This window comes from Oncorhynchus gorbuscha, linkage group LG01 (genome assembly GCF_021184085.1).
Source record: "Oncorhynchus gorbuscha isolate QuinsamMale2020 ecotype Even-year linkage group LG01, OgorEven_v1.0, whole genome shotgun sequence".
Taxonomy (NCBI): Eukaryota; Metazoa; Chordata; class Actinopteri; order Salmoniformes; family Salmonidae; genus Oncorhynchus; species Oncorhynchus gorbuscha.
The window spans coordinates 47,902,354-47,919,652 of NC_060173.1; the positions used below are offsets into that span (position 1 = coordinate 47,902,354).

At 41.0% G+C, this 17,299-nt stretch overlaps 2 protein-coding genes across 2 annotated transcripts; one reads left to right on the plus strand and one right to left on the minus strand.

Annotated features, from left to right (window-relative positions):
• Positions 1-3,026: 3,026 nt before the first annotated feature.
• On the minus strand, positions 3,027-13,278 carry LOC124009696 (synaptotagmin-1-like). Its single transcript, XM_046321819.1, has 8 exons — positions 13,194-13,278; positions 10,944-11,113; positions 9,140-9,226; positions 7,988-8,155; positions 7,685-7,852; positions 7,382-7,499; positions 6,949-7,082; positions 3,027-3,987 (listed from the first exon to the last, which is right to left on the minus strand). Coding segments are annotated over exons 1-8 (1,086 nt in total). The 5' UTR covers positions 13,195-13,278; the 3' UTR covers positions 3,027-3,747.
• A 1,508-nt stretch (positions 13,279-14,786) lies between these two features.
• LOC124009754 (cytosolic 5'-nucleotidase 1A) lies at positions 14,787-17,003 on the plus strand. The gene is made up of 6 exons (XM_046321935.1): positions 14,787-15,176; positions 15,294-15,416; positions 15,579-15,708; positions 15,802-15,924; positions 16,104-16,273; positions 16,525-17,003. Exons 1-6 carry the CDS (start codon positions 15,141-15,143, stop codon positions 16,795-16,797), a joined length of 855 nt encoding a protein of 284 aa, XP_046177891.1. The 5' UTR covers positions 14,787-15,140; the 3' UTR covers positions 16,798-17,003.
• Positions 17,004-17,299: the final 296 nt, after the last annotated feature.

The following is a 17,299-nucleotide window of genomic DNA, read 5'->3' on the forward strand; positions in this document are numbered from 1 at the left end:
TATGCATGACTTTTTATTTTTATCTTGTGAATGCTGAAAATCTGAACACGTAGCACTACCAGTGCTTTCAAAAGTTGATGTAATTCTACATTCCTGTGGATATAATGTCTCACATTCCTACCGCCAAAAGGACCAACCACATGGACAACCAGTCAAGTACAGTAAAATATAATTTTATTCAACATTCTGGTTTGAAGAGCTCGTGAGAGAAAAAAAAAAAGAAGCTCAACATTGGCTGAATTAGTCGTATCCAAATGTAATAAATGATTATTTGATAAAATAATAAAACATAAAACTTTAAACAGCCTAAAGTAATCCAGTTTAACCAATTGGTTTGGTATAAATCTGCTGGGCTGGGGAAATTAGGCAAACTCAATTTCATAGACGGGGCTATGGATGCAAGGGACTGGCAGCCCATGAGAATGACATGATATTTGTTTTAAACATATTTTGAAGCTATGTGTGTGTTTTTAAAGACCTCAGATAACAAAAACATGGTATAAAACAACCTTATATTTTGTATTAGGATAGAGTAGGCTAATAGCATGTTTATGTTATTCAAGAATCAGATGAGCATATCATTACATTAAATGGCCATTGAACAGCATAGTATCACAGATCTGTTCCTGAAATCAGTTGCATGCCTAATTCGCATTCAAAAAAGTTTAAAACACTCACCGTGTCTAGTGGTAGCCTATGAATTAGTTGGATTCGCTCTCGTCGTCTCTGAAATGACAACAGATCCTTCTTATCATGCACTGGTTGAAATCTGCAAGAAGCAAACCCTCACTAAGAGCAATCACTCACTTAGGAGGCAATGATTTCAAGGCACGCTTTAATTGGACAGCTTAGCCGCACTCCAGGTATCCTGGAAACGCTAGTCCTACGATGTCACCCTGCTGTATACCGAGGAGCTGAGCACATAGCCCGTAGAGACATAATAGATATAATGGCCTATGGAGGACAGAGGGAACTCAAGCGATAGGGTGTGGGATAGGGAGAGAGTACAGGCCAGATGTTGTAATTACGTCTTTGAAACCAGTGGAGGACGGCTCATAATAATGGCTGAAACGGAGTCAATGGAATGGAAACCATGTGTTCGATGTATTTGATACCAATAGGTCAACTCAAAAGGTATTTATTGTATTGACGACAGAAGAGTCCATCAGCATTGTGTCATACTGCACATTTACTGACAAATATCATGACTGAGGTGCCGTTGTGAAATGTCCAGGGCATTTGCGGTGTCGGTGTGAACGAAGTGTTGGTGCAGTGTTGGACTTTTATGATTGCATGGAGACAGACACACAGCATCCACAGGATGGGTGGGCATATTTTACATTTCAAAGAGCCCCCTTAATCTCCTCGGCTCGTCATTTTCAGGTGCATGACGTGCGTCGATAAGAACATCGCCAGACGAACAGGGAAGGCCCCACCTGCCTGTTGTCAAGACACCTGCCCCCCAAAAGGCCTTTCTCTCTCCACCCTGCCTATTATTCAACGCCAGTTACGAAAACATTAACGACAAACAGACTTCAAAGACTTTGAGCGTGCAGCGTGGCTTGGGCAGCTAACACCAACATTATGAATTTAGATGGAGCCCCATTGACAGATAATCTGCTTGTTTGCTGTCCATTGGCCTCATGTCAAATGGCTCTTGGTGTCATGTGATGTATCTGATACTTTACCAGGGAGTATGCCATCCATGGTTTATTGATTAGGCCCGTAGTCACGATCAGAAAACAGAGGTTTCATGGTTATCTGATGTAACTGTGCCCAGCCTTGGGAGGCTTTCCACAGGCCAGGTCACCCAGCGGGAAGCCATGTGTTAAAGGACCGTGAACATGGATGGGCCAGAGCGGATCAGAAACAGGATCAGAGCTTTGGTTTTGGCTCTGATGCTGGATCACTTACATACTCAGGTTCTGGGAACTCATCTGCAGTTCTGCACTCACACACACTTGTGATCCATTCATCTCTTTCCAGAAAGTAGCAACAATTCACCAGAATCATTCAGAGGATTCAGAAAAATATATATATTTGATTTCCAACGAAGCATTTGAAATGGAAACGGGAGAAACTCCATTTGATTTCCAATAGAAAAAATGTTTGGAAATTGAGGACATTTTCTTTAAATCCTTATTGAGTTATATTTCCTCTTAAAGTCATAGCTTCTTCTTCGACTTCGACTGTCCGACCAACTCTGTGAAACCTAGCATGACTACAATCGGGGTCAAATAAAATACCGTCATTCAAAGTCAAAAACCTTTCTGAGTTACACCCAAGTTTTCATATTTGTTGCAATATTGCAAAATGTGTTGGAATATTATTTGTATTGAGGGTATGTCTGACAACATGCCCTCAAATGATAAAATAAATGTATTTACTTCTGTCATACCATTTAATGTGATACTACACCAGACCACCGGTGAGAGCTGTAAGCAATATCCCAGTGATGACACTGAGACAAAGCCAGTAGAAACATTATAAACCATCTCTGGCTGAGACTCCAAGCCCTTGATCTGTTGTTTTCATCCCTGTTAATGAGGTATCATAAGGTCCTATAGGCTGACACTGCTGTGGCTCCCTGATTTCCCACTGCCCCAACCCTGTGTCACTTGGGAGAGAGGAGGCTGCTGAACTCAGGCTAATTGAGCCACGGTAAGGCACATGATATTATCACCTGAAATTCAATCAGACACAGTCAGTTAGACGGTTGTGGAAATGAGAAGCCATACATGGATTTATTGCATATTTCCATCAATTAAGAGTATATATACAACATGTAAAGTATTTGTTCGTTATTTCATGAGCTGAAATAAAAGATCCCAGAAATTGTCCATATGCACAAAAAGCTTACTTCTCTCAAATGTTATGCACACATGTTTACATCCCTGTTTGTAATAATTTCTCCTTTGCCAAGATAATCCATCTACCTGACAAGTGTAGCATATCAAGAAGCTGATTAAACAGCTGCACCTTGTGCTGGGGACAAGAAAAGGCCATTCTAGAATGTGCAGTTTTGTCACACAACACAATGCCACAAACTTTGAGGGAGCGTGCAATTGGCATGCTGACTGCAGGAATGTCCACCAGAGTTGTTGCCAGAGAATCTTATGTAAATTTCTCTACCATAAGTCCCCTCCAACGTTGTTTTCAAAGATTTGGGGGTACATTCAACTGGCCTCACAACCGCAGACCACGTGTAACGCACCAGCCCAGGACCTCCATACATTTTTTCTTCTTTATCTGCGGGATCATCGGAGACCAGCCACCAGGACAGCTGATAATAAAGCCCTTTTGTTGGGAAAAACGTAATCTGATTGGCTGGGCCTGACTTCCCAGTGTGTGTGCCTCGCTCCCAAGTGGGTGGGCCTACAGTATGCTCTCCCAGGCCATGGAGTCTTTTGTGTATGCTAGTCATACTGTCTGTGTAACATTTAGGTTTGACTGTAATGCTATATTCAACTTGAGTATAAAACCAATAAACAATGGGCTACATAGAAAATAGATAGATTATTTTCCTATTCTTAACTGGACCTATCACGTATGTATTTCATAACATGTCTATAAAAATTGCAACTATTTAAATCCGGATGTCCAGCATGCATATTGGAATATTTTATCAGCATTTAAAAGTGCTCGAGCCTCCAAGCTGCTATAAGTAGAGGGCGGAAGTTGGTTATTTCTAGCCTCTTCCCACAGTCGCTGGAGTGCCATGAGTCTGGCAAGCAAGTCTAAGTTTTCTCAAAAGTTCTTATTAATGAAGGGGATCCTGACTGAGTGTTTGAGTTCGAGAATGGAGTCCACCTGTTCACTGGAAAACAGGTTGTGCCACTGGGCCACAGGCTTACGGGGGTTGGACAGCATGTCTGCCCAGTGCCTCTGCTGGTTCCCTGTAGCATCACAACCCAGGAAGATCTTCCCAATAGCATCGTTCCTGGTAAACTTGTCATGGTCCCACACGGAAATCACCAGCTGAAGCCTCTGGAGGGAGCAATAGCAGACAACAGTCACTGCAAACTGTACTACAGAGGAGGTCCCGTCACCTTTTTGTTTAAAGGGGCAATCTGCAGTACAAACAATATTGGTTTTGGTTAACAGCTGAGGAATGGGGTTGAATATATATAACCACTCTCAAATTTATAGACAGAGCTATGGATGCAATGACTGACCATCCATTATACCAAAATTATAGTTTAACCATGCTTTGATGCTATACGGTGTTTGTTTACAATTAAATCGTTTACAAATTGTGGAGTAAAACAAGCTTATACACTGTGTACAAAACATTAGCAACACCTGGTCTTTCCGTGACATATACTGACCAGGTGAATCCAGGTTTAAGCGCGTAAAGAAGTGCAATGCTGCTAGGTTTTTTAAAACAGTTTCACATGTGTATCAAGAATGGTCCACTACCCAAAGGACATCCAGCCAACTTGACACAAGTGTGGGAAGCATTGGAGTAAACATGGGCCAGCATCCCTATGGAACGCTTTCGACACCTTATAGAGTCCATGCCCCGATGAATTGAGGCTGTTCTGAGGGAAAAAGGGGGTGAAAGGGGGTGAAACTCAATACTCATATTTTGTTTACTCAGTGTATTTTGGGTTCTGATTGGGGTACAACAGTTCAACTCAGCTCGAGGCAAGTTATATACTTTAAAAGTGTATTTGTTTATATCGCACTGTAAAGGGGTTGCTGCTAATTTGACAGTAATTTACAGGCAGCTCAGTGGCAAGTAAAATGATATATTTACAGTACACCTACTCTACTATAAATAAATTATCAAACCAAGTACTTTGATAGACATACGTTACAATACTGTAAAGTTGACCGTACTTTACTGTAGGAAAAAGTACATGTTACCATAATCTGAAGGAATGAATGGATGAAGGAAATTCATTGAAGGGAGGGGTTTGTATTTCACAGTATTTTACTGTAATTGTAAAGGATTGGTACAAGCAGGTTGGCTGCTAGGTAAAGTGTTAAACATTACAGCATATTAATGCATTTTTGTGTTTTATATCACTTGTACTTCTAGAGGCCTTAAAGGTCCAGTGCAGTCAAACACTTTTTCTGTGTTTTGTATATATTTCCTAACTAGGTTGGAATAATACTGTGAAATCGTGAAAATTATGATGATGCCCTTTTAGTGTAAAAGCTGTTTGAAAAGACCACCTGAAAATCTCTGCTTGTTTTGGTGGGAGGGAGTTTTGTCTTGCATAGTGACATCGCCAGGTGGTAAATTAGTTAATAGACCAATAAGAAACAAAGTTCCAAACCCCTCCCCACTCAAACCCCAATAACAGCTGGTTTTCAATTTTCCACTCCCCACTCAGACCACTCCCAGACAGTTCTCGCAAAATTCTTGCTTGAGAAATTGCTATTTGCTAAGAAGCTATTGTTGTGTCTTTTTTTTAAACCATTTTAATTGTTAAGAATCACAGTAAGGTACACAATTGTTACTCAGAAATTATTTGATATTGACAGAAAAACAGATGGATTGGACCTTTATAGGCTTCCAAAATGGGAGTTACTGCAAAACGGACCAAAAGGAAATGGCAAAATGCTCAAACATTTAAAGAGCAACTGAAGGCAATAACGGCCTATGTGGCATCGATATTAGTCCGAAACATTTATTCTACTGTCACAATAGACCACAAAGTATAAATAGGATAATTTTGGTCATAAAGTCAGTATTGTCTAAAATACAGATTTGTGAGATAATTAGAAAAAAAGTGTATGTCACGGAATGAGGGGTACCTGTTAAACCACGATGTGTTACGACAGGAAAAACTAAATGTCACCTTACGTTATTCAGTGGTGTTTTCCTTGGGTTTCATTTATTTCAATCGTGCCCACATGCCCACAGCTGGCAGCGCCTAAGTAATCGTCAATTCGGAGCGCAGCTGCACCAGTCCCGATCATGAATGCCCATGGTCAATTTGGTTTGACATTCAATATCCCTATGGGTAAGTTAGGGACCACAGGAGGCTGTTGATGGGAGGACTGCTCATAATAATGGCTGGAATGTAGTGAAGGGAATGGTATCAAACACATGGAAACCATGTGTTTGATGAATTCGATACCATTCCATTGACTCCATTCCAGCCATTACTATGAGCCCGTCCTCCCCATTTAAGGTACCACCAACCTCCTGTGTTAGGGACGATCAGTCAACTATTCCCACAGATAGGCAATCCAAAGTCAAACCAATTTTTCCACAGGTCGCACACCAGCCGGCTAAAGAAGTTGGCTAGTTTGCTAGCTAGTCTAGGCTACTTCCAAACACAAGACCTGGTTAAACTGTTTCAAGTTATCTGGAAATGTGAGTGACTGTAACTGTGCACTGTTTTGTAGAGTGAAAGAACAGACGCTTCTCACGAGATACCCACATCAGAGATACACATATCAAAGCACTCTTCCATGACACAAATCTCGTTCTGAGTCAAATTACATAATGAGGAGAATTGAAACCGAGGCTCAAACAGGAAGTTCAGCCCCCTTTTAAGGTTTAAGACTTGCTGCAACTCCAATCTGACCCCTAGACATTTTAAATTGATGGGGCACCATAACCACATATCAGCTGAATTTGTACAGCATTCTCACTCATGGGTGCAAGAGGTTAGCCTCTTACAAGGCACAACTCAAAATAGAATAATGAATCAGAAACAGCAATACCATGCACCCACTAGTGGTCAAAAGGTTTTTGACCCCCCAAAGGTCCAGTAGAGTACTGTATTCTATGGGGTGGAATGGAATTCCATTCTAAATACAGCAATTATGTCCCAGCCTATAACATTTTCCCACAATGCACCATCATTTACAGTATGCTTCGGTAAACGTTTCTGAGTATATAACTGTTGATAATACCATAAATTACCATATAAATGAGAGCCAAAAATGCCTCATCTTAGCCATATCCTGAGATACGATCATACTTACTTGAATTTGTTCAAATGACACCACAAATGTAAAAGATTCGTTGAAGTAGGGATTTTGTGTGCACTTTTTAACAGATGTCTTCTTTCTCTTCCACTTCTTCTTGTCCAGAGCTAGCTGTACTTTTACATAGGGATCTACAGTGTACATGAATGACAGTAGAATGTAGTTTGAGCATCAAGTATTATTTGTAATAATCGAAACTGGCCACAATAATCCTGTAGTATTATTTGTAATATTCATAATTTATCCTGGAATCCAGACCTGTTTTGTAACAGTCCACTCCTTGTTACTCCATGTTATATGTTTGGCATGTGACGATTAGTACAAGGAGTGGAATTTCAGCACAAAACCGGTCTGGATTCCAGGCTAATCATAACTCTTCACAAAAACAACCATTCAGTCTTCCTCTCAGAGAGCCAGGGCTTGGACCTACCTGATGAGCCCCCTAAATCCATACTCTTTAGGTTCTTGGCTTCCAGGATGACAACAGTCAGTTTGCTGGTGGACGGGACGTAACGCAATGAGAAGCAGATCTCCCCCAGAATGATATCCTGTAATCACAGAAGGTAACCAGAAACGACATGAACAACCAGGTGGAAATACAGTATGTAAGCCAATATTATCTCAAGGAAAATTAGGTAGAGGTAGACTAAAGAGGTAGACTACAATTACACATCTTGCTTCCTGTTCTTGTATCAGCATTATGACCGGTCCAAAAATCAAGTCACATCCTAACCTCAGACTTGGAGGGTTCACTAAGGTTTTTCCACTCCTCGATCACATGATTCCAGTCGATGGTTCCGAGCTGCAGCCTCAGCTCCCCGATGATGTCATGTTTGGAGAACCTATCGAAGTCGAACACCTTCATGACTAGGGTGGACTCATTGAGCTCAGCTTTGTCAATCTGGACACAAGACAGTCAGATGAGATTGAAGAGTGGGGCAGAGACACAGACTCACTAACATTGTGTATGAAACAATAGCCTGGCTAAAAAACTCTTAAACATATAAAACATACAATAGGAATATCAATCTAATACCTCAAATGTGAAGTGTTCATTGAAAATGGGGGTAAGGGTTTTCCTGTAGACCTTAGTCTCGAATGTCTTTGACTTGTTGGGGGTGATGTAGACTTTAACATAGGGGTCAGAGGTGCCTCCCAGGTCCATAGCTGGCAGTGCTGTAGCCTGTTTAATCCCCACTGTCAGCTGCAGGGGTTGAGTGATGGCAGGAGAGTCAAAGACAGTAGGGGAAGACACACATGGGCCACACACACATGCAAGATCACTGTAATTCCAATTGCTGTATGGTATAAACATAAAGACACACTGAAGTATACTTAAGTGACATTTTGAAAAATCAGACATTTCTCTCTTGTAATGTCTAATAATTCATACAATATACTGTATATAAAAAAGTATGTGGAAACCCCTTCAAATTAGTGGACTCGGCTATTTCAGCCACACTCGTTGCTGACAGGTGTATAAAATCTAACACACAGCCATGCAATCTCCATAGACAAACATTGGCAGTAAAATGGCCTTATTGTAGAGCTCAGTGACTTTCAATGTGGCACTGTCATAGGATGCTACCTTTCCAACAAGCCAGTTCATCAAATGTCTGCCCTGTTAAGGCTGCCCCGGTCCATTGTAAATAGTGTTATTGTAAAGTGGAAACCTCTAGGAGCAACAACGGGGTCAGCCGTTGAAGTGGTAGGCCTCACAAGCTCATAGAACGGGAATGCTGAGTGCTGAAGCGCGTAAAAATTGTCTGTCCTCGTTTGCAACACTCTACCGACTTCCAAACTGCTTCTGGAAGCAATGTCAGCACATTAACTGTTAATCGGGAGCTTCATGAAATGGGTTTCCATAGCAAAGAAGCCGCACACAAGCCTAAGATCATGATGAGCAATGCCAAGCGTTGATTCTCTGCGAGAACGTGTTCTCTGCAAGCCAGGCCTAATCTCCCAACATCAGTGACTGACCTCACTAATGCGCTTGTGGCTGAATGGAAGCAAGTTCCCGCAGCAATGTTCCAACATCTAGTGGAAAGCCTTCCCAGAAGAGCAAAGGCTTTTATAGCAGAAAAGTGGGGACTAAGTCCAAATTATTGCCCATGATTTTGGAATGAGATGTTGACTTGCGGTGGCTAGGGTGTTTTGATAAAGTTACAAGTTCAAAAGACTAACTAACCTCTTGTGCCTTGTATTCCAGAGAGTAGAGTAGTCTTCCACGGTTTTTAGCTGAGCCGTAGTTTGCATCATCCGAGGCAGGTTGAACCTGCCAATCAAGAACACTGTCATAGCTCGAACCAGCCAATCACATTCATCGGCTACACAATCCCTCAAGCAGTGGCCCATCCTAACATACAGTGACAGTCAAAGGTTTGGATACACCTACGCATTCAAGGGTTTTTCTTTATTTGTCCTGTTTCCTACATTGTAGAATAAAAGTGAAGACATCATAACTATGAAATAACACATAGGGAATAAAGTAGTAAGCAGAATCATGTAGTAAGACTTGAACAAATCAAAATATATTGTATATATGACCTTCAAAGTAGCCACCCTTTGCCGTGATGACAGCTTAGCACACTATTGGCATTCTCTCAAACAGCTTCATGAGGAAGTTACCTGGAATGCATTTCAATTAACAGGTGTGCCTTTTTAATGGGAATTTGTGGAATTTCTTTCCTTCTTAATGCATTTGAGCCAATCAGTTGTGTTGTGACAAGTGGTGGTGTACAGAAGATTGCCCTATTTGGTAAAAGACCAAGTCCATATTATGGCAAGAGCAGCTCAACTAAGCAAAGAGAAACGACAGTCTATCATTACTTTAAGACATGAAAGTCAGTCGCAAAGACCGTCTCGCACTATGATGAAACTAGCTCTCATGAGGACCGCCACAGGAAAGAAAGACTCAGAGTTACCTCTGCTGCAGAGGATAAGTTCATTAGAGTTAACTCTACCTCAGATTGCAGCCCTTACTTCACAGAGTTCAAGTAACATTCACATCTCAACATCAACTGTTCAAAGGAGACTGAATCAGGCCTTCATGATCAAATTGCTGCAAAGGAACCACTACTAAAGGACACCAATAACAAGAAGAGACTTGCTTAGGCCAATAAGCACAAACAATGGACATTAGACCGGTGGAAATCTGTCCTTTGGTCTGATAAATCTAAATTTGAGATTTTTGGATAATATCTGCAAGTGTGGTTCCCACCGTGAAGCATGGAGGAGGAGGTGTGATGGCGTAGGGGGTGCTTTGTTGGTGACACTGTCTGTGATTTATTTAGAATTCAATGCACACTTAACCAGCATGGCTACCACAGCATTCTGCAGCGATACACCATCCTATCTGGTTTGCGCTTAGTGGGAATATTGTTTGTTTTCAACAGGACAATGACATAAAACACACATCCAGGCTGTGTAAGGGCTATTGGACCAAGAAGGAGAGTGATGGTGTAGCATCAGATGCCCTGGTCTCCACAATCACCCAACCTCAACCCAATTGCTTTAGGATGACTTGGACCACAGAATGAAGGAAAAGCAGCCAAGAAGTGCGCAGCATATGTGGGAACTCCTTCAAGACTGTTGAAAAAGCATTCCTCATGAAGCTGTCTGAGAGAATGCCAAGAGTGTGCAAAGCTGTCATCAAGGCAAAGGGTGGTTACTTTGAAGAATCTAAAATATACAGTATTTTGATTTGTTTAATACTTTTTTGGATACTACATGATTCCATATGTGTTATTTCATAGTTTTGATGCCTTCACTATTATTCTACAATGTAGAAAATAGTGAAAAGAATAAAGAGAAACTCTTGAATGAGTAGAACTTTTGACTGGTACTGTACATAAGGAGCTAATGCTACACCTCTACTTCACTCCTCCACAACGACGACCAATCCAAGCAAGAAGAAATGGATAGAATGGAGCAGACGCTCTGAGTTATCCCACGAACACCAAGCTAGTACTAGTACTACTACCTTTACTTACTAGCGATGTAGTCGTGGAACCAGTCACCCCTTGTAGATTGATCTGATGGTCTGGGTTGTTCTTTCTCTTTTTCTTGCTCTTGCAGCAGTATTTCACAAAGACCCAAATAATATACACCAAAAACAGCAAGACGATGACGGCAAAGATGGTGTAAATGGCCCATCTTGGCACTGCGTGAGATAGAAAAAGACAGCAGTTTGTCTCATTATGACACACTTCTGAAGCATGAGGCAAGAGCACAGCCAGAAAGATTAAGGAGAGATCAACTTGTAAACAAGTTGAAATGGAGAGCTTTTTGAAAACATTTGCCTGCATTTATTTGACAGCAGCAGCCCCTAGCTGCCAAGTCCTGGGAGTCAGTGTAGTCAAGCAGTCTCACACATCTGAATCATGCAGCAAAGAGCACAGCCAGCAGGAGATATGAACGTATATAACAAGTGAAAATTGAGAGCTAAAAATGTGCGCTTGAAGTGGAATTTGGAATTAGATATGTCACATAGAAACAGGTGCCCAGGCAGGCAGGCTGCTCTACTCGGCTATGTCTGTTGAAAGTGGGACAGATGGGGGGCAGCGTAGGGGTGCCCACTCATGACAGAGTGTGTGTGGAGGGGGAGTGTCAGAAGAAGAGAGGGGGGATAGATGGAGGGAGAGATGTGGTGGGGGTGGGGGAGTGGTGGAAGAGGTGTGGGCAGTTAGGTGGTTACTTACAGTGAATCTTGTGCAGCAGCGGCGTTAGTGGGGCTGGCAGTAGCTTTGTTATTAAGTCGCGGTAGGGGTTATTTTGCCGTTTGCTAATGGGGTTTAAGGAAACATGGTATAGGTATAGGGTGAATAGCTGAGACCTAGAATCAAGAGGAAACAGCAAAAACAGGCTATGAGGAAAAGCAATTTGGGTAATTCATAGCTCAGGTTGTTACTGTGTCTGCTGACAGCAACTGCTACTTTAACACAGCTACTGTACTGTTGCTCCACAGCAGCCTCTTCTGGTGACATAAAGCACTAATCATTTTCATAGCTTTGATGTTGAAACTATTTTCAAACTCAAGTTAAGCCCCCACCCATTCTTTCTTAACATCCATTCTTTAAAAACATTGTGCCTCTGCATGCAAAAACTTGGTTGCTGTGACAGAGAGCGGATACTTAGCCATAACCATTGTTAAACAACTGCAGAGTTGAGTGCTGACAGCTCCACACAGGCAGTAGCCCATCAAAAGAGGGTGTGCTGCACACCCTGATAACATTATGTGAGACAAAATGGCCAAAGCACAGGGAATTACTTTTCTTTACATGTACATGGCAAATTGGCCAGTATTACCTAGTGTTGATTTTTCAGTGTAACATTTCTAGATTTGATTCAGGAGTGAAATTAACTATGTACGTTTTAAATTAACACTCATTGGTGTTAACCCCCGTGTTGGTGTTAACAACCAGTGTTGAACCAAAACCACACCCATCAGTATCATATATCCCAGAATGCTCTTTTGTGGGTTGATTTTTCGAATTGTTTGTTTCAATATCTATGTTTTTGCAGGGATTGATTGATAAACCAATGTGTTACTTAATTTATTGCACCATTACTAAAATGGTTGTTCCAGTTTAGATGCTTTAGGTAGTCTCATATCTTAGTCTTCCTGACCCTGGCAATCATTCTGAATGCAGGTTGCCAATGTGACCTGTAAACCATGAGTTTGAGGTTAAAACTAGGTTAAAATTAGGCCCTCAAAATAAGGCCTTATCAAATACATATTATATTGTTTTAAGGAATTACATTTGATATAACATATTTACTTAGGATCTTACTTGGTGAAGTCCACACAACTGAAACTGAATGAATGCAGCAAACATGCCTCCTTCAGTAAGCAATACAGTCACGAGTGGTAACTCTACAATTGATTGAAAAGCACTTTGGGAAATATGCAAATTAGGCTTCAAACTAAGCAGTGTGTTAATTTAACACTGAAAAGTGTGGACCCGTATAGACACTGGAACAGTGTTAAATGTAATACTCTCAGTGTTTATTTAACCCTGGAGAATTTGCCGTGCAGTTAATACAGTTCACATTATTTGAGCGTTAGAACAAAAGTGGAAAGACAAAGTACCACAAGAGCTTGAGTCTTTGTTCCCATGAACACAACCAACAACCATACAATATCCCCAAAAAAACACATTATCAAAAGATACCTATATTCTGACAGATTCAAGTTTTACAATATAGGAAAAGGAATATGTAAGCACAGAGTTAACACTCACTTTCAGGACCAGTGCAGTTTGTACCTTTATTACCGTAGCCTACTTGAAGACTGTATTACTCTATCCTTCATCCATGCAGTTCTCCAGTAAAAGGGAGTTACAGGATAACAACAAATGAGGGGAAGGAAGTCACTTTGCCCTGAAAGTCTGAAAGTGGCTGGACCAGCCCATAAATGTTCTGTATGAAGTGTTGATCAGTGAGAAGAAGACGTGATCACATGGGCAAGATAAATATTATACCATTATGCATTTTGCATAGTTCATTGCTAAGTAGATAAAGGCCAACTAAGTTAGGCTGTAGCCTTTGATATTGTTCCAACTACAGTATCACAGTTTCATTTAGAATAAAAATGTTGAGTAACCAAAGTTACAGGTGTGCGTATTACTAGTATTAAACAACACAATAAGCTGTGTATTCTGGTTTAAACACATCTTTCTGTAGTGTTTAAGTACTCAATCTTCAGCCATATAGTGTTTGCACATTAAAAACACACATTTAGGTAATCTATTGACAGAGTTGATGCATGTGTCAGTATACCTAATGGGTAACACAACAAAGACGTTTCCAGAATGAACCACCCGTGGTTTTGACTATATTACTTTACTCAAAAAATCATGTCCGTTAGACAGTCACGTGATAAGCACATTTTGGAGAGGCTTGAGTGGGTTTCTTTTAAATGTGTAAATATTACACTGGTATATTGCTTGACTTAACTTTTTGTGCAATAATAAAAGATACATTTGTTTCCAGAACTTGTTATTCCAATGATGTGTGCTGATCCCAATCATCCCTTTCCTCTATTTTGTTTCAACTTGTAGATAGGTACGGTAGGAAACCAGTGGAGGCTGATGGGAGGAGCTATAGGAGGACGGGCTCATTGTAATGACTGGAATGGAATCGACGGAACGGTATCAAACACGTCAAACGTATCAAAACCTGTGTTTGATTCCGTTCGATTGATTCTATTCCAGCCATTACAATGAGCCGGGTCCTCCTGTAGCTCCTCCCACCAGCCTCCACTGTAGGACACTTTGATGTATACCCTAACACATGTAACAGAGGCAGTGACTACAACAACTCATGTACACACAGTGACACCACACAGTGTGCTTGTGTGTGTGTGCGTACGGGCACGCATGCGGGTGATTGTGTGTCACACAACATTGGAATGCTTGGCTCCATCTCAGGATTAGAAGAGGAGAGACATTCGATTGACTAAGATATAGTACAATAGTCTGGAAGTGTTTTATACACATGGGGTAATAGTATCAAATAACATCTTGGTTGGAAAGCAAGAGTAAACAGAAGCATTTTCATTTACATATGAATCAACGGTTCTGTTACACCACTGTGCAAAGTGACAACCGTCCGTCCCTCCATGAGTGAATAGTCACTGCTCCTATCATCTCATTAACTATTTATATTTATCCCATTACGTTCCTATATTCAAATTACACACATCTGACTACTTTGTATTTATGCTGCAAGTTTTTGAGTCCTCTTGGTTTTATAAATATGCAATTTATAAATATGGTTGCCATGACAAATAAACAACATAATCTCAATTTGTGGAGTTTTGCTAGTCCTACTACTCCTGTACAGCGGGTGGCAGTATTGGATAAATATCTGAGATGTTTTTTTTACGGAAAAACACTGTAGAAAGGGAGGGCAATTTTACGGTACTTGCTTAGGCACTCGGAAGCACTCTTAGGCTACTGGTTTCAAATGGTTCTTTATGCTGTATAATCTGTTCAACATATGTGGAAGTTTGTCATTATAGCCTATTTAAATAGACCATTTTGCAAGACCAAATGCATTCTAAAGTATTCCTGAAAGTCAATTGGCTTTGTACTTTCGTTTTCATGGTGAAGAAACTTTAGAGTTTGGAGATTGTTTGCGTCATTATTTTTCAAACTATTATCTTTCAAACTGCTTTATCAAGCAAGATGGATTCAATGGTGCGCAACCCGGATGTCAAGCAGGTGAGACATGTCAGATATCCTGCGGCAAAACTGTATTTTCATAATCGTCAACAGAAAAAACGACTTGTATACGTCTATGTTTGAGCACTGCTGTTGAATGTTTATGTCTGTCTCTAGAGAGACGCAGCTCAGGCTGTGGTTGTTGCAGTGTCATCAGACGCAATTTTTGACCCAGAAGTTGAGCAAGTCCATGGAGCAACAGAACCTTTGAGAAAGGGAGATGCTTTTTCTTTCATGAAGGTGAATATTCGTTGTTTTAAGCACCCATAATGTATGCACAGGTAGCAGTATTACAAAGTGTCAGTTAAAAGTGTTCTGCACATAGAAATGGAATTACAGTCTTTACAGAAATATAGTTGGCCTTACTAATATGTTTATGGTTTTGTATGCTTTCCTCATCAGGCCATCCAGGTAGTGAATGAAAGACTGCTGACCTTGAACTCTGATGAGACATTGCTGTTCGATGTGATTCTGCTGTCCAATGATAGCGAAGAAAAACACTCACGGATCATTGCCAGTGCAAAACATTATGGTACGGCATACACTCCGAATTAGGCCTACAATAAGGGGTATGTACTGTATGTAAGATTAATCACTATTTTGTATTTCTTGTACTCCCCAAAAGGTCTTGATATTGGCAGATTTTGCTTCTGCAACAAGGAGGATTCCATTGAGAGCCTGCAATCAAACAACGTGAAACTGTTCCTGTCAACGGATACTAATGATGTGTGCAAGGCCTTACAAAAAGGTATGGTGTTTCGAAGTCTTACATTAACTCAGAAACTAACCTTAATTTGGTGAGCATTTGTTATCGTAAAGGTTTGAATTAAATACCGCCCTCACTCACTCACTCTCACATACACACACACACAATCTTTCCCTCAGACCAACTGTTAAATTTGCCTGTTTCTTTGGACATTGCGTCAGGTGTTCCAGCAGCCCTACTGTACCGTCAGACAGACCCACATCATCAAACAGAGGATCAGCTCAAAGTGGTGTTCTCGGGAGACGTGATTGGATCCTCAGAGGAGATGCTGCATGGCTTAAGAGAACAGGGCTTCACCGAGACCCAGCTGCAGGGCTTCAAAACTGCAAAGGTACAGTAGTCGTCCTATAACAACATACCTGTCCTATCCTTCTAGAAGACATGACTACGTAGAACCAAAACGGGTTCAATGGCTTACTTCATATGGCCTTTAAAAATGTTCTATTTAGAACTGCAAAACACTTTTATTTTTAGCAGTGTATATAATACTGTATGGGTTTCCATTGATAATGCACTTACTATATGTGAGTTGGATTAATTACTCGCTTTCACTAAATTAAAGTATTGCTGTTTGTACTCAAGGGTTCCGTGAAAGAGTTTGCCATATTGATGGGAGAGATGAGGAGGAGGTTTGGGTTGGAGGGAAGCCCCCTCTGCACCGGACTGATGACAGTATGGAGCTCCAGGGATGTGTGTGCCAGCGCCCTGAAGACTCTACGAGGCTGGGGACTGCTTGTGGATGAGGCCTTTTGCCTGGCCGGAGCCCCACGTAGCCTCATCCTTAACTTGGTACGGCCGCACATCCTCTGCCTCGATGGCCTGTATCACATGGAGGGGTTCACTGCAATGTCATGATGGATGGCAGACCGATGGGAAGAAGATGTATGTTTGGGTATTTTTCTGTTACATTTTTGGATGAAAGCTTTCTTGTATGCTTTTTGTCTCGAGTTTTATTTTACCTCACCAGCATTTTTATCATTCATACAACAGCTGCCACCTTCAGTATGTCAATAAACCAACTGCTTGAACAGATTGTTGTGTAAATAAATATTTAAATATTCCTTTAATCTTGATTATTTCATTTTTACAAACTACAAAAAGTGAATAAACTCCAAGAGCAGCACATAATGCATTCTGATTGACACAATTTTCCTCAGGTGGTGCGGTGCATATAGCCTTCGTAAATAAGGATGACCATAACTCCAATATTTGAACCTGTGAATTAGCCTCAGATAAGTCATGTGATGCGTGTCAGGAATGACAGGTAAATAGCAACAAGTAACCAATGATGTGCAATGAACACCTCTCAGGAGAGACTGTGTCCAGTGTATGGATCCTTTACAGTCGAACACCACAG

Coding starts and splice junctions, on each gene's coding strand:
- LOC124009754 (XM_046321935.1), top strand. CDS start 15,141: ATGGATTCAATGGTGCGCAACCCGGATGTCAAGCAG. Junction 15,709..15,801: donor TGCCAGTGCAAAACATTATG/GTACGGCATACA, acceptor ACTCCCCAAAAG/GTCTTGATATTGGCAGATTT. Junction 16,274..16,524: donor AGGGCTTCAAAACTGCAAAG/GTACAGTAGTCG, acceptor TTTGTACTCAAG/GGTTCCGTGAAAGAGTTTGC.
- LOC124009696 (XM_046321819.1), bottom strand. Junction 9,227..10,943: donor GTTCCACGACTACATCGCTA/GTAAGTAAAGGT, acceptor CTTGATTGGCAG/GTTCAACCTGCCTCGGATGA. Junction 7,083..7,381: donor GGATTTAGGGGGCTCATCAG/GTAGGTCCAAGC, acceptor TGTACACTGTAG/ATCCCTATGTAAAAGTACAG.